This window comes from Neomonachus schauinslandi, chromosome 2 (genome assembly GCF_002201575.2).
Source record: "Neomonachus schauinslandi chromosome 2, ASM220157v2, whole genome shotgun sequence".
Lineage (NCBI taxonomy): Eukaryota > Metazoa > Chordata > Mammalia > Carnivora > Phocidae > Neomonachus > Neomonachus schauinslandi.
In genome coordinates, this window is record NC_058404.1 from 119,248,481 (window position 1) to 119,274,473 (window position 25,993).

Consider the following 25,993-nt stretch of genomic DNA (forward strand, 5'->3'; position numbering starts at 1 on the left):
TCTTACATGCACAATTCCCACATTCTATAGAGTGGGCATTGTCTATACAGCAATTGTTAGGAGTGGGGTCAGGGCCTGTGAAGAGAGGAAAATGTATTGGTCACAAAAGATTATCCACTGAGATTGAGAACTGCAGTTTGCTCAGAAACTAGTTTAGGAGTTTTATAACACCAGTATTGAAACTATAAACATACTTGGTTCTCTAACTCGTTTTCCCCTTTGTTTTCTTTCATTTTTGATTTTTCAAATTTAGAGAAATTTATAGGAAAAGGATCTTCCATGTTTCTATCTTGGGGTGTGTATATCCTTGTATTCTCTTTTTCTGTCTCTGTCTTTCTGTCTCCATCTCCATCTGTCTGTCTGTGTCTTATCTCTGCCTCTCTCACACACACACCCATACACCCTACATTCACTAAAGAAACTCTTAAAACATATTCTCTAGATAATAGCATATGTTCTAGATAATGGAGATAGAGCTGCTGTTTCTCTATAAATCATATTTAATTCACCAATCCCATAGTGCATATAAGTTAATTTGGTAAGAAATCTAAACTCTCAACCACATGTAGAAATCAGTCTCATCACTTTTAATCACACTATTTATGTTTTTTACTCAGGTGGTATCTTGCCTAGTTCCAAAGAAATAGATATTCTAGGGGAATAGGTTTGGGTTTTAGGCTATTATTCCTTTTTTGTTTCTTTTGAGTTTACTTTCAATAAAAATACTTTATTTTCAATAAAAGGTACTTTATAACTATTTTCATAAAGTTGTTTTTCCTTTAAATAAAAAAACAGAAAGCTTTATTATACATCCAACTATGATTTTCACATAATCTTAGGGCCAGAATTTCTCCATTAAAATCTTATCATCAAGACGAACCATGAGAGACGATGGACTCTGAAAAACAAACAGGGTTCTAGAGGGGAGGGGGGTGGGAGGATGGGTTAGCCTGGTGGTGGGTATTGAGGAGGGCACATTCTGCATGGAGCACTGGGTGTTATGCACAAACAATGAATCATGGAACACTACATCTAAAACTAATGATGTAATGTATGGGGATTAACATAAGAATAAAAAAAAATCTTATCATCAGTGTTATGAAGTAACACTTGATGTTACTTGAAAGTTTAGAGCTCAAAAATAATATCCCAGACACTTCCAATTTCTGGTCCAGCGTCATTCCTCTACCTTAACATATAAAAAGCTGAACAAACTGAAAAATTAACAACTCTTCTTAGTTCCACCAAATGAAGTAAGGTTAGAGGGCAAATACCTGCCCCCCAAATTGGAGACAGCATGTGGATACAGAGAATCATAACTTATCAGAGCAGAAACCTCTGCAGGAACCAGTACTAGGGTAGGTAAACCTAAATTGTAATTGACAAATTGGCTAGAGACTCAGTGTGGACAAGTCTGAGGTGGGGGTAGACCAGTCATGGTGTGGGAAACACACTTTTCTGAGTTTTACCTCCAGGAGCCATCTGGCAGGGGGAGGGGGAAAGTAATCATATGCAGTATACCAGAGATTTCTACTCTTCTTAAGAATACCTTCCCTCGGGGCGCCTGGGTGGCTCAGTTGGTTAAGCGACTGCCTTCGGCTCAGGTCTTGATCCTCGAGTCCCGGAATCGAGTCCCGCGTCGGGCCCCCTGCTCGGCGGGGAGTCTGCTTCTCCCTCTGACACTCTCTCCTCTCATGTGCTCTCTCTCATTCTCTCTCTTTCAAATAAATAAATAAAATCTTAAAAAAAAAAAAAAAAGAATACCTTCCCTCAAGAGAAACTGTTTTATCAGAACCTAACCTACGGGGATTTTATCAGAACCAAACTGACGTGGGAAAGGAGAAATAACCAACAGTTGCCCCCTCTATATAACCTCCACTAGCCACCTTATAAAACCTAATGGGGTAGGAAAAAAAAAAAAACTGAGAGGCACTTGTGAGGTTCACAGCCCAGGATCACAGGCTCACTAAAGACTGGTTCAGAACCCTATAGAAGTCTTCCCCTTCCCCCACAACTTACCACTATATTACCAAAGGTCTTTTTACCCAGGACGATATATTCACTTTTAAGCAAAAATATATAAGATGTATTAAAAAGCAAAACAAAACAAACAAAAAAACCGCACACACACAGTTTGAAGAGACAAAGAATCACTAGACCCAGATATTGCAGGGATGTTGGAATTATCAGACTGTGAATTTAAAACAACTATGACTAATATACTTAGGGCTCCAATGGAAAAGTAAACATGTAAGAATGGAAAGGTAATATAAGCAGAGAGCTGGAAGTTCTAAGAAAGAACCAAAAAGAAATGCTAAAGAAATTAAAAAACACTAATGGAAATGAATGTCTTTGATGGATTCATTAATAGACTGTACACAGCTGATGAAAGAATCTCTGAGCTTGTGGATCTGTCAATAGGAACTTCCAATGCTGAAAAGTAAGGAGGAAGAAAAGATTGGAAAAAAGGAACAGAATATACAAGAACTGTGGGACAACTACAAAACGTATTGGGAACGGGGCGCCCGGGTGGCTCAGTCATTAAGCGTCTGCCTTCAGCTCAGGTCATGATCCCAGGGTCCTGGGATCAAGTCCCACATCGGTTCCCTTCTCAGCAGGAAGCCTGCTTCTCCCTCTCCCACTCCCCCTGCTTGTGTTCCTGCTCTCACTATCTCTCTCTGTGTCAAATAAATAAATAAAATCTTAAAATAAAAGTAATGGGAATAGCAGAAAAGAAGAGAAAAGGCAGCAGAAGAAATATTTGAAACAATAATGGCTAAGAATTTCCCCCAAATTAATGTCAGATAGAAAACCACAGATCCAGGAAGCTTAGAGAATTCCAAGCAGGATAAATACCAAAAACAAACAAACAAAAATACTACACCTGGGTATATCATATTCAACCTACAGGAAATCAAAGATTTTTTAAAATCTTGAAAGAAGCCAGAGGAGGAAATAACACTTTACTGATAGGGTAGCAAAGATAAAAATTATATCTGACTTACCTGCAGAAACAATGCAAGCAAAAAGAAAGTGAAATGAAGTATTTAAAGTGTTGAGACAAAAACAACAACACACCAGCCTAAAATTCTGTACGCTACAAAATCATCATTCAAAAGTTTAGGAGAGGGATTCCTGGGTGGCTCAGTCTGTTAAGTGTCTGATTTTTGAACTGAGGTCATGATCTCAGGGTTGTGAGACTTAGCCTCACATCAGGCTCCGCGCTGGGCATGGAGCCTGCTTAAGATTCTCTCTCTCTCTTTCTCTCTCTCTTCCTCTGTTCCTCACCCCCAAATTAAAAAAGAAAAGTGAAGGAGAAATAAAGAGTTTCTCAGACAACAAAAATCAAACCAGTAAATCTGCCTTGCAAAATGTTAAAAGAAATTCTTCAGAGAGAAAAAATTATATAGGTCAGAAACTCAGATTTACATAAAGAAGGAAGAGCATCAGAGAAAGAATAAGTGATGGTAAAACAAAAACATGTTTTTAATATTCTTAAATGATTGAACAGATAACAGTTCACAATAATAGCAAAAATATATTCACTGATTATAGCTAATACATAAGTGAAATGAATGAAAGAAGCAGTGATACAAGAAACAGGAAGAAGGAATTAGGAATATTTTGTTTTTATAAGGTACTTGCACTACCCATGAAGTGGTAGTGTTATTTGAAAATGGACTTGGATTAGTTGAAAATGTATTTTACAAACTCTAGGCAACCCCTAAAAAGAAAATGAAAAAATAAATATAACTGATATGCTAAGAAAGGAGAGAAAATGGAAGTATATAAAATGATCAGTTAATTGGCACAAAAGGTAAGAAAGAATGGAAGACAAAAAATAGAAACAAAAAATAGGGGCAATAAATAGCGAACAGTAACAAACATAGTGGATATTAATCTAACTATATTGATAGTTAGAGGTCAGTGGTCTAAACACACCAGTAAAGGACAGATTGTCAGAGTGTATCAAAAAACCTAGACAAACCATGAGAGACTCTAGACTCCAGGAACCAAACTGAGGGTTACAGAAGGGGGGGGATTGGAGGATGGGGTAACCGGGTGATGGGTATTAAGGAGAGCACATATTGTGATGAGCACTGGGTGTTATACGCAACTAATGAATTGTTGAGCACTACGTCAAAAACTAATGATGTACTATATGCTGGCTAATTGAATATAATAATTCTTTTAAATTCTAAAAATAAATAAATAAATATTTTTTTAAAACCCTAGAGCTAGCTATATGTTGTCTGTAAGAAACCACTTTAAATATAAAGACACATAAAATTGAAGGGATGAACAAAGATATACCATGTAAACACTAAGTAAAAGAAAGATGAAATATTAAGTTCAGACAGCAGACTTCAGAGTAAGGAATATTATCAGGGATAAAGAAGGGTATTACATAATGATAAAGGAGTCAGTTCCCAAGAAGACATGATAATCCTTAATGTGTATATGTGTCTGACAACAGACATGTTCCCATGTGTCAATTTACATGAAGAAAAAATGAAAGAATGGCAAGAAGAAATATGTGAATCCACACTTATAGTTAGAGACTTCAACAGTCTCTCAGAAAAGTACAGATCCAGCAGGCAGAAAATCAGTAAGGACATAGTTGAACTCAACAACACCATCAATCAATAGGATATAATGAACATTTATAGACTACTTCATCTAAGAATAGCATAATATGCATTATTCTCAAGCTCACATGGAACATTCACTAAGATAGACCAATTCTGTCATACACATACAAAACACCTTAATAAATCTAAAGAATAAAAATCATATAGTGTATGCCCTCAGACCATAAAGGATTTAAACTAAAATTCAAAAGAAAGGCAGCTGGAAAATCCTAAAATACTTGGAGATTAAACAATACATTTCTAAATAATACATGGGAACCTCAAGTGATATTTTAAAATATTTGGAACTAAATGAAAATGAAAATACAACTTATGAGTATTTGTGGGATGCAGTGAAAGCAGTGCTTAGAGAAATATTTATAGCATTGAATGCACATTTTAGAAAAGAACAAAGATCTAAAATCAACCTTCTAAGCTTCCATATTAGGAAACCTGAAAAAGGAGCAGATTAAACCCAAAGTAAACAGAAGAAAAGAAATAGCAAAAATTAGAGCAGCTATCATTGAAATTTAAAACAATAGCAAAAAATCAATGAAACCAAAGCTGGTTCTTTTGTAAGATTGATACCCTCTATAAGCCTCTAGCGAGGCTAAGAAAAACATAAAGAAGACATAATCCACTAATATCAGAAATTAAAGAGGGGACATCACTACAGATCCCATGGACCTTAAAAAGATAATAAAGGAATACTGTGAACATCCCTTAGCCCACAAATTTGATAATCGAGAAGAAATGGACCAATTCCTTGAAAAACACAATCTGTCAGAATATACATAAGAAGAAATAGACAATCTGAATAGGAATATATCTATTAAATAAATTGAATCAGTAATTAATAACCTCCCAAAACAAAAAGCACCAGACCTAAATGGCTTCACTGGTGAATCTTACCAAACATTTAAGAAAGAAATTATACCAATTCTCTACAATCTCTTCCTAAAGATAGAAGCAGAGGGATAGTTCCCAAATCATTCTATGAGGTCAGCATTAGCCTCATACCCAAATCAAAGACATTACAAAAAAGAAAACTACAGACCAATATCCCTGATAAACACAGAAGCAGAAATCCTCAACAAAATATTAATGAATCAACAATGTAAAAAGAATTATACATCATACAACCATATGAGATTTATTCTAGGTATGCAAGGTTGGTTCATATTTGAAAATGAATGATTGTAATCCATAACATGAACAGGCTAAAGAAGAAAAAATCGTATCATAATAATAGGTGTGGGAAAAACATTTGACAAAATCCAACATCCATTCTAATTTACAGATAGAGGGAAACTTCCTCAACTTGATAAAAAAAAATAAACTAAAAATCTACAGCCACCATCATACTAAATGGTGAGAAACTAGAAGCTTTCCCACTAAGATCAGGAATAAGACAAGGATGCCCTCTCTCACTACTTCTTTTCAATATTGTACTAGAAGTCCTGGCTAATACAATAAGAAAAGCAAAAACAAAGTATACAGATTGGGAAGGAAGAAATAAAACTGCCCTTGCTCATAAATGACATGACTGTGTAGAAAATTTAAAAAACTACAAGAAAACTCCAGGGACAACGAATAAGCCAGATTAACAAGATTGCAGGATAAAAGGTTAATATACAAAAGTCAGTTATTTTCATATGTACCAACAGTGAACAAATGGAATTTGAAATTAAAAATACATCACTATTGGGCGCCTGGGTGGCTCAGTTGGTTAAGCGACTGCCTTCGGCTCAGGTCATGATCCTGGAGTCCCGGGATCGAGTCCCGCATCGGGCTCCCTGCTCGGCAGGGAGCCTGCTTCTCCCTCTGACCCTCCCCCCTCTCATGTGCTCTCTGTCTCTCTCATTCTCTCTGTCTCAAATAAATAAATAAAATCTTTAAAAAAAAAATACATCACTATTTACATTAGTATCCATAAAAATAAAATACCTAGGTATATATCTAACAAAATACGTCCGAGATCTACACGAGGAAAACTGCAAAACTCTAGTGAAAGAAATCAAAAAAGAACTAAATCAATGCACAGATTTTCCTTGTTCATGGAAGACTCAATATTGTCAAGATGTCAGTTCTTTCCAACTTGATCCATAGATTCAACACAACCCCAATCAAAATCCCAACAAGTTACTTTGTGGATGCCCACAAACTCATTCTTAGGTTTATATAGAGAGGCAAAAGACTGAGAAGAGCCAACATAGTATCAAAGGAGAAAAATTAAAAGCTAGAGAACTAACACTACCCAACTACAAGACGTACTATAAACCTACATATCCTGTGGTCATCATTCACATCAATATAGAAGAGCCTTACAGCAATATGACTTTATTTATCCCTCCTCTGCCCTCTGTGCTAGATTTATATATATTTTCACTTCTACATTCTTATTTTTACTTCTACATTTATATGTATATATTCTTCTACATTTGCTTTTAAAAAGCCAAAAGTCTTTTTTTTTTTAAGTTAAAAAAAGTCTCATATTTGTCCACATATTTACATTCTCTGGTTCTCTCCATTTATTTCTGGCAATCTGAATTTTCATGTGGAATTCTTTCCCTTCAGTCTAAAAAACTTCTTGTAGTGTTTTTTGTAGTATAGGTCTTCTAGCATTCTTTCAGCTTTTGTCTGAAAGTGTCTCAATTCGGCTTTTTTTTTTAAATTGAGGTATAGTTGACATATAACTTTATATTCGTTTTAGTGCACAATATAATGATTCTATATTTGTATATATTACAGAATGATCACCACAATAAGTCTAGTAAACTTCCATCATCATACATAGAAACCTTTTTTTTCTTGTACTGATAAATTTTAAGATCTACTCTCTTAGCAACTTTCAAATATATAATACAGTATCATTAACTATACTCACCATGCTGTACATTACATCCCAATAACGTATTTATTTTCTAACTGGAAGTTTGTAACTTCTGACCCCCTTCACCCGTCTTGCCAACCCCCCATCCCTGCCTCTGGCAATCACCAGTTTGTTCTCTGTATCTATAAGCTTGATTTTTAGATTCCATGTATAGGTGAGCATGCAATATTTGTCCTACTTTGTCTGACTTATTTCACGTAGCATAATACCTTCAAGGTCCATCCATGTTGTCTCAGATGGCAAGAGTTTTTTCTTTTCCTTTCTTTTCTTTCTTTTTTTTTTTAAGATTTTATTTTTAAGTAATCTCTACACCCAACATGGGGCTCGAACTCACAATGCCAAGAGATCAAGAGTTGCATGCTCCACCAACTGAGCCAGCTAGGCACCCCAAAATTTTTCTTTTTTTATGACTGAAAAATGTTCCATGGTATATATATATATATATATACCACAATTTATCTGTTCACCCTTAAATGGATACTTACATTGTTTCCCTATCTTGGCTATTGTAAATAATGCTGCAGTGAACACGAGGAGGGTGCATATATATTTTTGACTTATTGTTTTTATTTTCTTTGGATAAAAACTCAGAAGCAGAATTGTTGGATCGTATGGTATTTCTATTTTCCTTTCTTCTTGAATCAGTTTTGGTAATTTGTATCTTGAAGAATTTGTCTATTTTATCTAGTTGTCTAATTTTTTAGCTTGAAGTTGTTTACAATATTTCCTTTGCGTTATTTTAATTTCTCTAAGGTCTAAAGTGATGTTTCCTCTTTAATTCCTGATTTTGGTCATTTGTACCTTCTTTTTCCTTTGTCAGTCTAGCTAGGGACATCTATTTTATTGATCTCAAATAATTAATTTTTATTTCATTGGTTTTCTCTAATGTTTTTGTTTTCTATTTAATTATTTTCCACTTCAATCTTTTTTATTTCAAACATTCTACTTACTTTTGGTTTGATTTACTTCTCTTTTTGTAAGTTGCTAAGGTGGAAGTTTTTATTGTCAATTTTAGGTAATTCTTTCTAATATTTTTTTTAAAGACTTTATTTATTTGACAGAGAAACACAGCGAGAGAGGGAACACAAGCAGGGGGAGTGAGAGAGGTAGAAGCAGGCTTCCTGCCGAGCAGGGAGCCCGATGTGGGGCTGGATCCCAGGACCCTGGGATCATGACCTGAGCTGAAAGCAGATGCTTAACGACTGAGCCACCCAGGCGCCCCTCTTTCTAATATTTTTAAAGCTATACATTTCCATCTGTGCCCATCGCATCCTATTAATATTGTTATGCTGTGTTTTCATTTTTATTCACTTTAAGATATGTTCTAAGTCCCCTTATGTTTACTTCTTTGACTCAAGATTATTGTTTGCATAATATATCTTTTTCATCTTTTTACATTCAGCCTGTTTCATCCAAAGTATGTTCCTTGTAGACACCAAATAGTTGGATCTTGCTTTTTTTTTTAAACCCAGTAAGATAATCTTTGCCTTTTGAATTTAGACCATTCACATTACACATAATTACGGATATAGTTGGACTTATGTCTACCATTTTGTTATTTGTTTTCTATAAGTGTCGTGTCTTTTGTTTTTCTGTTCATTCTTTACTGCTTCTTTTGTGCTAACCAAATATTGTTGGTGCACTATTTCAATTTCCCTGTTGATTTTTTAGTTATATTTTAGAGGTTTTTAGTTTTAGTGATTTGTCTGTGGATTATAATAATTATCTTCAACTTTTCACAATCTACTTCAGTTTAATATTGACTTAATTCCTGTGTTATGTAGTAGCTTTGAGCCAATAGACCTCTATATGCTATAAACTCAACAATATTTTGTTATACTTATTGCTCTTAATAATCTTAGCTTTTTTTAAATGAATGTATATATATGTACATATATATATACAATCTTTTATACCTAGATATTTATTTTGTTATACTTATTGCTCTTAATAATCTTAACTTTTTAAAAATGTACGTGTGTATATATATGTATATGTACATATATATGTATATATATGTACATATACATACATATATATGTATACATACACACAATCTTCTATACTTAGATATTTATTTACCATTTCCAGTGCCCTTTATTGCTTCTTACTGATCCAAATCACCATCTTGTGTCATTTCCTTTCAACTTAAAGCATTTTCTTTAGTATTTCATTAGTGGGGGTGAATTTTTTCTATTTTTGTTTGTCTGGGAATGTATTTCAGCTTCACTGGAAGAATAGTTTTACTACATATTGAATTCTTGATTGACAGGTTTTTTCCTGCACTTTTTTTTTTTTTAAGTAGGCTCCATGCCCAGTGTGGAGCCCAGTGAAGGAATTGAACTCACAACCCTGAGATCAAGACCTGAGCTGAGATCAAGAGTCAGATGCTCAACTGACTGAGCCACGCAGGTGCCCCCTTTTCTGCACTTTGAAATGTCACTCCACTGCCCTTTGGCTTTTGTTTTTTCTGATGAAAATGCTGCTGTTAATTGCATTATTGTTCCCCTGTACATGATGAGACATTTTCTTGCTACTTCCAAGATTTTCCTTTTGTATTTTGTTGCAATTTGATGATGATGATGATGTCTCTAGGTGAGGATCTCTTGTGCTTATTCTACTTGGGATTTGTTGAGCTTCTTATAAGTTAATGTTTTTTATTAACTTTGGGAGGTTTTCAGACATTATATTTTCAAATATGTTTCTGCCCCTTTATATCTTTCTCTTCTCTTCCTGGGACTTCTTTTATGCATATGTTAGTACTCTTGGTGGTATCCCATAGGTGTCTGAGGCTCTGTTCATTTTTCTTTATTCCTTTTTTCCCTTAGTTTTTCAGATTGATTAATTAATCTCTATTGATCTATATTCAAGTTCACTGATATTTTCTTTCACAAGCTCAAAAACACTGTTGAGCCTCTCCAGTCAACTTTTCATTTCAATTGTTGTACATTTCAATTCCAGATTTCCATTTTTAAATAATTTTATCTCTTTATTGATATTCTTTATTAAATGACACATTGTTGCATTTTCATTATGTGAACATATTTAAAATGGCTGTTTTGAAAACTTTGTTAATCCAACACCTGGATTCATTTACTCATTGTCTATTGACTTTTTTTTTTTCTGAATATGGGTTGTATGTTCCCATTTCTTTGCATGTCTAGTAAGTTTAAGTTGAAAATGAAACATTTTAGGGCACCTGGGTGGCTCAGTTGGTTAAGTGACTGCCTTCGGCTCAGGTCATGATCCTGGAGTCCCGGGATCGACTCCCGCATCGGGCTCCCTGCTCGGCAGGGGGTCTGCTTCTCCCTCTGACCCTCTTCCCTCTCGTGCTCTCTGTCTCTCATTCTCTCTCTCAAATAAATAAATAAAATCTTTAAAAAAAAAAAAGAAAAGAAAATGAAACATTTTAGTTACACATTATGGCAACTTTGAATTCAGCTTTATTTTCTTAAGGTGGTTGTTGTTGTTGTAGTTGTTTGGGTAATTTGCATGTACTTAAATTGGTGGAATCATTCTGCCCCATGTTTTGCAGCAGCTGATGTCTCTTAGTTTTTGTTTGTCTTTAGCCTGTCTTCCTAAGGGTTTCTCTTTTGTCTGCATAGCTTAATAGTCACCTAATGATTTAGGGGAGACATTGTGTTTAAGCCATTAAGGCTTCTACCCTCTGCCAAGTGATCTGTAGTTGGGTTGAAGAAGACATTCAAAATTGCTGCTGGTAATCAAGTCTCACATCATTTTTTTTTTTTACTGTTTGCCATACTCTCTGGAGTCTTCTCTGCACTTGCATACTTTCCCAATCAGTCATAGATATGTGGAGAACTTACCTCAGCCTTTCTGAATCTGTCATATCTAAGGTCTCCCAGTTAAACTTTTAGCTTGTCTGCTACTCATATCAACTTGAATTGCAACCTCAAACTAGCACCACTGCATGTTTTTTTCTGCTGATTCTGAAACCAGTCTGCCATTTTTAGCCAGCAAAGTCAGGGTTTTCTCCCTCCACTCCATATCAAATCTGCTCCACCTCCTCTGGCAACAAAGCAACTGGTTTTTAATCTAGCTCCATGCTGGTAAAACTAAAGTTTTTCCCAAATGAAGTAAGTGAGGGAAAACAAGGGGAGGAGTAATAGCAATCCCAGGCAGGAAGGCCTCAGACTTTCAGCAGTCCTACCCAAGACCCTGGCTTTTTTTTTTCCTTTAGGAATAAATGCTTCTCTCAGGCGAGTACAAATCAAAACCACAGTGAGATCCTACCTCACACCTGTCAGAATGGCTAAAATGAACAACACACGAGAAACAAGGGGTGTTGATGAGGACGCAGAAAAAGGAGAGCCCTCTTGCACTGTTGATGGAAATGCAAAACTGGTGCAGCCACTCTGGAAAACAGTATGGCGGCTCCTCAGAAAGTTAAAAATAGAGCTACCCTAGGACCCAGCAATTGCACTATGAGTTATTTATCCCCAGGATACAAACATAGTGATTCAAAGGGGCACATGCGCCCCAATGTTTACAGCAGCATTATCAACAATAGCCAAACTATGGAGAGAGCCCAATGTCCGTCAACTGATGAATGGATAAGGAAGATGTGATATCTTCCTTATCTATATATAATTATATATATATAAAATTGAATATTAATCAGCCATCAAAAAGAATGAAATCTTGCCATTTGCAATGACATGGATGGAGCTTCAGTGTACTATGCTAAGCAAAATAAATCAGTCAGAGAAAGACAAATACCATATGATTTCACTCATATGTGGAATTCAAGAAACAAAAGCTACTCTAAGATATAAAATGAAGTAAATCTCATAATATTACCATAACTATATTATGAGAATAGTTTAACACTTTAAAGGACTAGCATATACTTTTAAAATATTTTTTTAAATAATAATACTTTGGCTCTTCCCCTAAGCGGCCTGAGGTGACCTCAGAAAACGTTTCGCTATTCGCTTGACCCAGAAAACCCTACAAAATCATGCAAATCAAGAGATTCAAATCTGCGTATTCACTTTAAGAACACATGTGAAACTTCCCAGGCCATCAAGGGTATGCATATCCGAAAAGCCTCCAAGTATCTGAAAGACGTCACTTTGCAGAAGCAGTGTGTGCCATTCAATTGCTACAATGGTGGTGCCCAGGCCAAACAGTGGGGCTGGACACGGGGTTGGTGGCCCAAGAAGAGTGTTGAATTTTTACTGCACATGCTTAAAATTCACAGAGTAATGCTGAACTTAAGGGTTTAGATGTTGATTCTCTGGTCATTGAGAACATCCAGGTGAACAAAGCCCCCAAGATACAGCACAGAATTTACAGGGCTCATGGTTGGATTAACCCATACATGAGCTCTCCCTGCCACATTGAGATGATCCTTACTGAAAAAGAGCTGATTGTTCCTAACCAGAAGAGGAGGTTTCACAGAAGAAAAAGATATCCCAGAAGAAACTGAAGAAACAAAAACTTATGGTCCGGGAGTAAATTCTGCATAGAATAAATGCAAATAAAAATAAAAAGAGAATGTTGGTTGTCTTTTATTATTAAACATATTTCAAGTATCCTCAAAAAAATAATAATAATACTTTGTTAAAAACTTGTCCCATAAATTCATAGGGACTTTGGAATATATGTTAAACAGATATTTCTTCAATTATACTAGCAAGCAACATTAGTCTATGCTATGTATTATTCATTATATAGGACTATTAATATGATATTTGATAAAATAGAATTCATCTTTTGTACATATGTATCTATGTCTATGTAGATATATAGATATATGCTTTTTTTTTATATTTCAGGAGTTGCATTTTTTATGGCATGGTGTGTAGTCTGGTCATTCTCAGGCCCTGAAGTTCTCCCTGGTGGAAATTTATTTGGACTATTAATTATCTTTTATAGTGCCATTATTGGGGGGAAACTTTTGGAACTCATTAGAATACCTTCAGTGCCTCAACTTCCACCTCTTCTTGGTAAGTGTACAGTTAGCTCTTATTTTTTTGTTATTAACTATGTGCAAATTATGAACATACTCTAGTCAGAATAGATATAATTTAGAAATATTTCAATGTAATATGATCTTTATGTATGTATTTACTGTATATGTATGCATATAGCTCATTTATAGAACTATTTATTCTTTCTACACATGAGCACACAGATTTTTTTTCTGAAATATATTTTTGAAATAATTTAAATATACTCAATATATGATTCCTGTTGCTTTATTGTTTAATAGGACATTTTTTAGTTAATTTTAAACATATTGTAGAAAAGACTGAATTTTTCTATAGATAGCCTAACTCAAATACAATTGTAAGATTCAAATACTATAGTGATTAGGGCATAAGAAGGTTTTATGGTTTTTGAGTAAGCTATTTGAGTAAGCTATGTATATTCATGGATGCATCATCTGCCTAACTAGTATTATATCCTATTTCTTCATTACCATTAGTTTATAACTCTCCATCTGGACAGAGGGAAATTAGTGGAAGAACTTCTATTAGTGGTGTCTCATATCTTCTAAGTATTCAATACACCCAAATATTCAGTACACTGTCATTAGAGATAATCACTCCATCCTATTGCTAATACCCTTTCTATGTCCACAACACCCTTTCAGCACCTGCTAAGTATTTATTTTTTTTCTCCAAAACTTCCACTCTTGTCCTAGCTTAGGCTATTTGTTTTCCAACTCTTCCATGGACTATGGCAGAGCCTTCTAATTGTTCTCTCCTCCAGTTTTGTGTCTATCTAATTCATCAAGACCATCACAGAAAATACAAGACTCATTATGTCACTTCCTCCTAAAACTTCCCTATGGTGCATTACTCTGCCAAAGCAATGGGAGTAGAGGCTGCAGGGGGGTTAGCTTCATATTTTCTGGCCCCTCCTGCCCATTCTCCCACTCCTATCCGTGCCCTTTATGTTCCAACAACACTGAATTACTTGTTGCAGCCTTTTGAGATATGTCATTTCTTATCTCCGTTCCTTTACTTATGCTGCCTCCTCTATTTGTATGTAAGCTACCCTTCACCGAAGCAATGAGATGTAGTGTGTTTGAAGAAGGGAAATTAAACATTTCTCTTTCCTAACTTAGAAAAATGAGCTGAATCAGACATGCCTATTTTCTTTCTTTTAAGGGATGTTACTGGCTGGTTTTACTGTCAGGAATGTTCCATTCCTCAGTAATTACATCCATGTTAATAACACGTGGTCTTCAACTTTAAGAACCACTGCCCTTACCGTTATCCTAATACAAGCTGGGCTTGGACTCGATCCACAGGTAGATTTCTAATTATATCTTGAAAAAAAATATTTTAAATATTAGAGGCTAGTAAAAAAGAAAAAGAGGCAGAATTTTTGTTATAGCTGTTCCAAGTGAAGCCTGTAAGCAAAACTAAGATAGAGAAAAGGGTTTTGCAGAAATACTGGCATCTTACAATTTCTACTTCTGGTCACCATTATTACTGATATGAAGAGAATTATTATGATGTAAGATCTCTATTAGAGATCATCTTTAATCATGTGAGATCTTTATTAGAGCTCATCTTTAATTATGTGCATAGAAATACATGTCCCTTGTACAGCATTTGTATTATTTGGGAGCTGCAGCTTTTCTATGGAGAACTATTTACTTTTCAATTAATAAAGGATAAGGTCCACTCCTAAACTGTTTTTGCTTTTCTTTTGTTTTGTTTTTCAGAGGGGTTAAGAATTTTGGTAATATTTTTGTTTCGTGACATTTTCCACCCCACAGAAGTATGTGCCTGATTACCTTTGCATTATTGTAGAAGCTAATCTTTTTAAATATCTCTTAAAATATTAATATCTAGGAATCATAAATCTATTTGGGTTTTAAAAAGATGACTATTCATGAGTATAACAGTACTCAAACAGCAAATAGATGAGTGTGGTGGAAATATGTCAAGAGAATAAAGACAGGGGCACCTGGGTGGCTCCGTCGGTTAAGAATCTGCCTTCTGCTCAGGTCATGATCCCAGGGTCTTGGGATGGAGCCCCCACTTCAGGCTCTCTGTTCAGCAGGGAGCCTGCTTCTCCCGCTCCCTCTGCAGCTCCCCCCTGCTTCTGCGCTCTCTCTCTCTGTGTGTCAAATAAATTTAAAAATCTTTTTTAAAAAGAGCATAAAGACAGTGATAATTTATTATATTCTCCAGTAGAAAAATCAAACCAATGAGAAAATTTTAAAGTTCTCCCTTTTAGTGAGTTATGCTGTCTTTAAGTGATTTTCTCTTTTGACACATTGATATTTTCTATTATAATTATTAAATTGATCCAACAAGTCATTTCTAAAAGTTAACTGATGGAAATAAACCTATAGGTTACTTTCATTATACTATTTACAAGGAAGATTAAGAAGGTAGAAATAGTTATTTAATTAGAGACAGATGGATCTTTTAAAATAATTTAAATACAACAATGTTTTATAAAATGTGAAATAGTTTCTAATTCCAATCTGACATATAAAATAAGGTGCATTAGCATTTCAAGCCCAGTGGAATAATCTGGAAGATTTAGTTTACTAAAAGCTAATTAATCAAAAAAAGACTATATATTTCAGAATTTACTTAAATAATTTTCTTGTTGGCCATTGTAAGTTTGTCTAAATGTGATTATTTTTATATTTCAGGCTTTGAGGCATTTGAAGAGCGTTTGTTTAAAGTTGGCTATTGGTCCCTGCCTCATGGAGGCATGTTCAACTGCTGTTGTTTCCCACTTCCTTATGAATTTTCCCTGGCAATGGGGATTTCTATTGGGGTAACTTTTTCTTATTTTCTCTACAAAATTTCCAGTTAAGGATGCTTGGTTTAAAATTACCGAAATAATCAGAATATTATATAGACAAATTTCTCATTAAAATTATTTTCACAATGGTAGAAAACCTTGAAAATTGGTTGGTCAGAAGCAGAGCCATGTCCTTAATCTACCATATCATTAACAAACATGCATAGTCCCTAAATGTTTAGGGCAAGATAATTCACTTCATCAATTTATTCCTTCTCTCCTATGTGATAATCTATTTCTACTTTTTAACCCATTCAGTGGCCTTTTCCTTATACATTGTATGTATATATTATATACATATATGAGAGAGATTTTGTATAGATATAGATATTGTAACAAAAATACTCTTTCCCTATATCCAATGTCCCATCTATTTTCCCACTATCCATTTCCCTTCATGTCCCAATTCCTCAGAATAAGTCTATGATCACCCTCTCTAGATCCTGAACTCATTTTAATTTTTCAATGCATTTACCTTTTGCCTCTACTTATCCCTTCGAATGTATAGTAAAGTTCACCCATTGCATACTTACTGCCAAATGCAGTGGATTCTTTAAAATTAATTATTATTATAAAAGTAATACCCATGTGCATTTTACTTTTGAAAAATTAGAACTTTACAGACAAAAGTAAAAAGCTTTTAACCATGCCTTCAAATCCTAGTGCCCATGCCCCTACCCAAAGTAACAACTTTTATGAGTTTTATATTACCATTCTAGACCTGTAAAATTAATATTCCATATGATTGATACGAAAGGGATATATCTACTGTATACATACATATTATATAAATCCTATCAAAGAATGTATCACTTTCTTTGCAATTTTCTCTTTACTCAACAGTATTCTTGAGATTATACACATTAAAAAATGTAGTTCACTTGTTTTTGTATAGTGTTACATTGTATGATAAGACCAGATTTTATTTACAGTGTTACAAGAAATACATTTTATTTGTCTCATTTTGCACAAATACGAGTTTTTCTAGAATAGTTACCTAGGTTATGTGCATTTTCAGTTTTGATGGATACTATCAAAATGCCTTCAACACATACCAATTTGCCCTATCACCAGCAGGGTTGAAAATAACTGTTATTCTCTCACATCCTTGCAAATTCTTGATATTACCAAACTTTTATGATTTCTTCCAATCTGGTAAATGAAAAATGATATTTCATTGTTTTTTTAATATGCATTTATGTGTTTATTAATGAGCTTGGGTATTTTTATACTAACCTCTTAATATCCTTTTTCTATTTTTCTGTTATTCTTTTCTTTCTTATTATTTCAACGTTTTGTTACAAGTATTGCAAATATCTTGTCCTAGTACACCACTAGATACATAACTTTGCTTATGGTGCCTTTCTTTTTATCTAAAAAGGGTATTTTATTATTTCCAACAGATAGAAGAGCAAATACATAAAACCATTCCTTGACCTTGAAAATCAAAAAGAAAAACGAGGGCATGGGGAGACAGAGTGTAACTGCTTTTGCTATACCAAAGGGTTTTTTAATGTAATCGAATTTATCAAAATTTCTGTTTCTGCTTAATATCTTTCTATGTGTCATTCAAAAGGTCCTTTTTAAACTATGATCACAAATATATTCTTTTATATTTTATTCTTATTATGTTTAAGTTAATTTTTAAAAATTCTTTTAAAATAGAGTTTATTACATGTGAGGATCTAGCTGCATTCTTTTTTTATATGACGTATTATTTGTTTCAGTGGTACAGGTCTGTGATTCATCAGTCTTACACAACTCACAGAGCTCACCATAGTACATACCCTCCCCAATGTCCATCACCCAGCCACCCACCCCATCACTCCCACCCCCCTCCACTCCAGCAACCCTCAGTTTGTTTCCTGAGATTAAGAGTCTCTTATGGTTTGTCTCCCTCTCTAGTTTTGTCGTGTTTCATTTTCCCCTCCCTTCCCCTATGATCCTGTCTTGTTTCTCACAATCCTCATATCATTGAGATCATATGATACTTATCTCTCTCTGATTGACTTATTTCGCCTAGCATAATACCCTCTAGCTCCATCCACGGTTGCAAATGGCAAGATTTCATTTTTTTTGATGGCTGCATAATATTCCATTGTATATATATATATATATATACCACATCTTCTTTATCCATTCATCTGTTGATGGACATCTAGGCTCTTTCCATAGTTTGGCTGTTGTGGACATTGCTGTTATAAACCTGGGGGTGCACGTACCCCTTTGGATCACTACATTTGTATCTTTGGGGTAAATACCCAGTAGTGCAATTACTGGGTCATAGGGTAGCTCTATTTTTGACTTTTTGAGGAACCTCCATACTGTTTTCCAGAGTGGCTGTACCAGCTTGCATTCCCACCAACAGTGTAGGAGGGTTCCCCTTTCTCTGCATCCTCACCAACATCTGTTGTTTCCTGACTTGTTAATTTTAGCTCTTCTGACTGGTGTGTGGTGGTATCTCATTGAGGTTTTGATTTGTATTTTCCTGATGCCAAGTGATGTTGAGCACTTTTTCATGTGTCTGTTAGCCACTTGGATGTCTTCTTTGCAGAAATGTCTGTTCATGTCTTCTGCCCATTTCTTGATGGGATTAGTTGTTCTTTGGGTGTTGAGTTTGATAAGTTCTTTATAGATTTGGATACTAGCCCTTTATCTGATATGTCATTTGCAAATATCTTCTCCCATTCTGTCGGTTGTCTTTTGGTTTTGTTGACTGTTTCCTTTGCTGTGCAAAAGCTTTTTATCTTGATGAAGTCCCAATAGTTCATTTTTGCCCTTGCTTCCCTTGCCTTTGGCGATGTTTCTAGGAAGAAGTTGCTGTGGCTGAGGTCGAAGAGGTTGCTGCCTGTGTTCTCCTCTAGGATTTTGATGGACTCCTGTCTCACATTGAGGTCTTTCAACCATTTGGAGTCTATTTTTGTGTGTGGTGTAAGGAAATGGTCCAGTTTCATTCTTCTGCATGTGGCTATCCAATTTTCCCAACACCATTTGTTGAAGAGACTGTCTTTTTTTCCATTGGACATTCTTTCCTGCTTTGTCAAAGATTAGTTGACCATAGAGTTGAGGGTCCATTTCTGGGCTCTCTATTCTGTTCCATTGATCTATGTGTCTGTTTTGGTCCCAATACCATACTGTCTTGATGATTACAGCTTTGTAATAGAGCTTGAAGTCTGGAATTGTGATGCCACTGGCTTTGCTTTGCTTTTTCAACATTCCTCTGGCTATGCGGGGTCTTTTCTGGTTCCATACAAATTTTAGGATTATTTGTTCCATTTCTTTGAAAAAAGTGGATGGTATTTTGATAGGGATTGAATTAAATGTGTAGATTGCTCTAGGTATTATAGACATTTTCACAATATTTGTTCTTCCAACCCATGAGCATGGAGTGTTTTTCCATTTCTTTGTGTCTTCCTCCAATTTCTTTCATGAGTATTCTATAGTTTTCTGAGTACAGATTCTTTGCCTCTTTGGTTAGATTTATTCCTAGGTATCTTATGGTTTGGGGTGCAATTGTAAATGGGATTGACTCCTTAATTTCTCTTTCTTCTGTCTTTTTGTTGGTGTATAGAAATGCCACTGATTTCTGTGCATTGATTTTACATTCTGCCACTTTACTGAATTCCTGTTCTAGCAGTTTTGGGGTGGAGTCTTTTGGGTTTTCCACATAAAGTATCATATCATCTGCAAAGAGTGAGAGTTTGACTTCTTCTTTGCCGATTCGGATGCCTTTTATTTCTTTTTGTTGTCTGATTGCTGAGGTTAGGACTTCTAATACTATGTTGAATAGCAGTGGTGATAGTGAACATCCCTGCCGTGTTCCTGACCTTAGGGGGAAAACTCTCACTTTTCCCCATTGAGTATGATGTTCGCTATGGGTTTTTCTTTTCTTTTTTTTTTTTAAAAAGATTTTATTTATTTATTTGACAGAGAGAGACACAGCAAGAGAGGGAACACAAGCAGGGCGAGTGGGAGAGGGAGAAGCAGGCTTCCCGCTGAGCAGGGAGCCGGACGCAGGGCTTGATCCCAGGACCCTGGGATCATGACCTGAGCCGAAGGCAGGCACTTAACAACTGAGCCACCCAGGCGCCCTTCACTGTGGGTTTTTCATAGATGGCTTTTATGATACTGAGGTATGTACCCTCTATCCCTACACTGTGAAGAGTTTTAATCAAGAAAGGATTGGATCTAGCACATGAATAGGTAGTTGTCTCAACACCATTTATAGAAAACTTCTTTCTTGTCCCCATTGATTTGAAATGTTGATTTTATCATGTAACAAATCCCATAAATTTGTTTTTATACTTTGTGTTCTATTTTCTTCCAATCTATTTTCTCTATTTCTATGTCACTATTCTAGAGTTTTAACTATTTTGCCTTTACAAAAACAGTATCTTCTTGTTTACATTGACTTGGTTTTTCATTCTAAGCTCTTATTCTCCCAAATGAATTTTAGAATCAGCTAGTCAAGTTCAATGAAAAATCCTGAGAATATTTTAATTGGCTAGCAACAAATTAATAAATTAATTTGGAGGAGAGGTGACAATGTCATAATATTGAGACATCTCCCCAATTATTTAGGTGTTATCTTAAGTTCTACAGTGTTTATAATTTTTAGAAAGATCTAGATTATCTTCATAGTTTTGTTCTTAGGTATTTTGTGTTTTTTATTGATGTTATTAATAGATTTTTTCATAACATTTTCTAATTAGTTTTTGCAGATATATAAGAAAGCTACTGATTTTTTTAAAATAAATTTTATTGTGGTACAGTTCACATACAATAGAATGAGCACCCATTTTGTAGTGAACATTTCAATGAGTTTTGACAAATTTATATACCCATGTAACCATCAGCACAATTGAGATGCCAATTATTTTCATTACCCCTCCACAAATTCTCTTGAGCCCCCTCAGTCAATTCCACATGGGCCCCAGGCAACCCACAATCTATTTTCTGTCACAATAGGTTCAATTTTTTTAGAGTTTTAAATAAATGCAATCATATATACTCTTTTGTTTCTGGCTTCATTTGGTCAGCAAGTTGTTTTTGAGATGCATCCATATTATGCATTCCATTATATTGCAGAGTAGTATTTCGTTGTATGAATATGCCACCAACTTTATTCACTTGTTGATGGATATTTAGATCGTTTCCAGTTCAGCCATTACAAATAAAGCTGCTATGAACTTTTGCATTCAAGTCTTTGTGTAGACATTTGTTTTCATTTCTTAGGGAAATACCTAAGAGTAGATTTCCTGGATCATATGGTAAGATAATGTTTAATTTTATTTTAAAAATGGGGCTCCTGGCTGGCTCAGTCAGTAGAGCATGCAACTCTTGATTTCAGGGTTGTGAGTTGTGAGCAGGGTTGTGAGCCCCACATAGAGATTACTTATATCTTTAAAAGAATAGAAATAAATAAATAAATAAATAGTGCCAAACAATTTTCCAAAGTATTGTAGTATATTCCCACCAACAATGTATAAAATTCTAGGCCATCCACATCCTCTCCAATACTTGGTAGTGTCTGTTTACTTAATTTTATCATTTTTAGTGGATGTGTAGTGGTATAAAATTGTGGCTTTAGGCAAGGGAAACAAAAGCAAAAGTAAACTATTGGGACTTCATCAAGATAAAAAGCTTCTGCACAGCAAAGGAAACAATCAACAAAACTAAAAGGCAACCTTTGGAATGGGAGAAGATACTGGCAAATGACATATCTGATAAAGGATTGGTATCTAAAATATATAAAGAACTTACATAACTCAACACCCAAAAAAACAACTAATCCAGTTAAAAAATAGGCAGAAGACATGAATAGACATTTTTCCAAAGAAGACATACAGATGGCTAACAGACAGATGAAAAGATGCTTAACATCACTTATAATGAGGGACGTGCAAATTGAAACCACAATGAGATATCACCTCCCACCTGTCAGAATGGCTAAAATTAACAAATTAACAGGAAACAACAGATGTTGGCAAGGATACAGCGAAAAGGGAACCCTCTTACACTGTGGGTGGGAATGCAAACTGGTGCAGCCATTCTGGAAAACAGTATGGAGTTTCCTCAAAAAGTTAAAAATAGAACTGCCCAATAATCCAACAGTGCACTACTAGGTATTTACCCAAAGGATAAAAAAATACTGATTCAAAGGAATACATGTATCCCAGTATTTATAGCAGCATTGTCAACAATAGCCATATTATGGAAAGAGGCCAGGTGTCCATCAGCTGATGAATGGATAAAGAAAATGTATATATATATGTATGTAAACTCTCTAGCTCTATCCGTGTTGTTGCAAATGGCAAGATTTCATTCCTTTTTATGGCTGAACAATATTCCGTTATATATACGCTCACCCCACATCTTCTTTATCCATTCATCAGCTGATGGACATCTGGACTGCTTGCACTTCATTTTGGATATATTTTATTGCTATGTCTTCAACTTCATTGATCTTCTCTTCTTCAGTGTTCCACCTTCTCTCAATACTATCCAGTGAATTTTTTTAAACTCAGATATTGCATTTTTTTGTTGTTGTAAGCCATTGTACATTTCTTTCCAACTTTATTGAGATATAATTCACATATAACATTTTGTGAGTTTAAGATATACAACGTGTTGATTTGATACACTTATATATTGCAAAATGATTACCAACATAGCATTAGTTAATGCCTCCATCTTGTCCCATAATTACCTTTTTGTATGTGTGTGGTGAGAACATTTAAGACCATCTCTCTTAGCAACTTTCGAGTATATAATACAGTACCATTAACTATAATCACCACACTGTACATTAGATCTCCAAAACTTACTCATCTTATAATTGGAAGTTTATACTCTATTGACCAACATTTCCCCATTTCTCCCACCACCCCCCCCGAGACCCTAGTAACCACCATTTTACTCTATTTCTATGAGTTCAGCTTTTTTAGATTCCACACTTAAGTGAGATCATACAGTATTTGTCTTTCTCTGTCTGACTTATTTCACTTAGCGTAATGCCCTCAAGGTCCATCCATGTTGTTGCAAATGGCAGCACTTCTTTCTTTCTCATGGCTGAATAATATTCCATTGCATATGTGTGAGTGTGTGTGTGTGTGTGTGTACACACACATATATACCACACACACATGCAACTTCTTTATCTACTCATCCACTGGCAGATACTCAGGTTGTTTCCATCAGATACTGCCATTTTTTATTTCAAAAGTTCTCTTGGCTCTTTATTCTGTCTTCCACTTTTTTCCCTATTATGTTCATGTTTTCCTTTAGATTCCTAAGGAACATATTTATATGTAACATATTTATAACAGCTGTGTTAACATATTGATCTATCATATCCTTCATTGCTGTCATTTTGGATCTGTGTTCTAGTAACTGATTTTCCCCCCAGTTATAGGTTACATTATCCTGCCCCTTCATATCTCTAGTAATCAGATGCTGGATTTTGTGAGTTTTACATTGTTGAAATCTGGATTTTGTTATTTTTCTTTAGAGTGTTAGACTTTGTCCCAGAAGGCAGTTTTAAATTATGTGTGAATTTGTTGATTCTTTCAAGGCTCATTTTTAAGATCTTTTAGGGATTACCTAGAGTAGCCTTACTGTAGGACTAATTTAGTTTCCTTCTAAGATGTGGTCCTTCTGAGTCTCTACTGAATGCTTTATGTATTTGATGAAGTATCTCCACTCTAGTTGGTGGGAACCCAAAGGTTTTCCCAGCCTTCTGTGAGCTCTGGAAATTATTTATCTTACTGCTTCTGGGTAATCTTTCTCTAGGTGTTGTACTTGTCCAGATTTATGGGGTTTCACTCTATGCCCTTCCTCATTGGTGTTCAACCAAAGACACAGGGAGTCCTTCATGCAAATTTCTGGAACTTTTGTCTTTCCCTCCCTCAGGTACTCTGCTCTGAAAATTTTATCTGCCTTGGCTTTCCAGACTCTTTTCTCCTCAACTCAGCCAGTTTATTGGGCTTTGTTTGATTTTCCTCCACCACAGCCTTGAAATTGCTCCCAATCAGAAAACCTGGGCAATGGTGAGATTTAATTCATTTCCCTTTTCTCATTTTTAATAGTCCTGTACTGTCTGTTGTCCAATGTCTGAAAATAGTTGTTGTTATTTTTTTGTCTGGTTTTCTAGGTCCTTTCAGTAGGAGGGTAATTACAGAACCTATATTCTTTTATAGCAGTAAGCAGATGTCCTACTTCTGATTTTTAAAGGTTGATTTTATACATGACCACCTTGCTGAATGTTCATATCAGTACTTTTATTAGTTCTTATATGAACATCCTGTCTTCAAATAATTAAACTTCTGTCACTTCCTTTACCAGTGTTTGTGCTGTTATTTCTATTTTATTGTGTTCAATTGAATATCACATCAATGTGAGTATTATAATGCAAAAAGAGATGTTTCTATTTTTTAAATAATTTTAATGAGAATTCTTCTAATACTTTGTCATTAATATGATGTTTACTATAGGGTGGTAGTAGATGCTCTTTATTAGGTTAAGGAAAGTTTCCTATATTTCTTGTTTGTCAAGAGTTTGCCTCTTAATAAAAAAAATTATCATTTTTTCCTTTCAATCTGGATAATGTTATGAATTATACTGACAGTGTCATAATGCAGAACCATCCATGCATTCACCTACTTGGTCAGCATTTTTATTCTTTTAACAAACTGGTATGTTCAATTTGCTCATGTTTAGGAACATAAATGAAATTGAACTGTGGCTTATTTTCTTACGCTATCTTTGCCTTATTTTATTTTTATTTTTTTCTTCCCCCAACCCCCACCTATCTTTGCCTTATTTAATATCATGTTATTATTTTGCTATGACTGCCTCAAACCCCTTCATGATGATATCATCTAACATTTTTATGCAAGTTAAATAATCAATATAAATTTTCTTTTCTTCCATCTTAGTTTTCTTTCCTTTTAAAATAAAGGTAAGTATAGAAGTTACTAAGATTTTTTATTATCCTTAATTCGTATTTCTGTTGCAGCAACTCCTAGGTTCATTTTTCCTCCCATTTGAGTACTTTCACCAAAATTATTGTTTGTTTGTTTAAAGATTTTATTTATTTATTTGACAAAGAAAGAGAGTGAAAGAGAGGGAGAGAGAGCACAAGCAGGGGCAGCTTCAGAGGGAGAGGGAGAAGCAGACTCCCCACTGAGCAGGGAGCCCGACGCAGAGCTCAATCCTAGGACTCAAGATCATGACCCAAGCCGAAGACAGATGCTGAACCTACTGAGCCACCCAGGTGCCCCTCACCAAAATTATTGTTAATGTGGGTCTTTGTGTGACAAATCTTTTGAAGCCTTCTATGCTTGTGAATATTTTCACAAAATTATGAAACCTTCATATGTGAATGACTATTGGGCTGATTTTAAAATGTCCAAAATGGGAGCACCTGGCTGGCTCAGTTGGTAGAACATGTGACTCTTGATCTTGGTGTTGTGAGTTCAGGCCGCATGCTGGGCGTAGAGATTGTTTAAAAAAATAAAAATTTTAGAGGGAGAGAGAGAGGGAGAAAGAAAGAAGGAAAGAAAGAAAGAAAGAGAGAGAGAGAGAGAGAGAAAGAAAGAGAGAAAGAAAGAAAGAAAGAAAGAAAGAAAGAAAGAAAGAAAGAAAGAAAGAAAGAAAGAAAGAA

At 35.0% G+C, this 25,993-nt stretch overlaps 1 protein-coding gene across 1 annotated transcript in view; it reads left to right on the forward strand.

The window, feature by feature from the left end:
* The window catches only part of SLC9B1 (solute carrier family 9 member B1), a 49,698-nt gene that overhangs the window by 3,546 nt on the left and 20,159 nt on the right, over window positions 1-25,993 (forward strand). Inside the window, exons 3-5 of the mRNA XM_021680411.1 lie at window positions 13,326-13,496; window positions 14,667-14,809; window positions 16,175-16,302. Of these exons, the coding sequence (XP_021536086.1) occupies window positions 13,326-13,496; window positions 14,667-14,809; window positions 16,175-16,302 (442 nt within the window). The remainder of the gene's footprint in view (window positions 1-13,325; window positions 13,497-14,666; window positions 14,810-16,174; window positions 16,303-25,993) is intronic.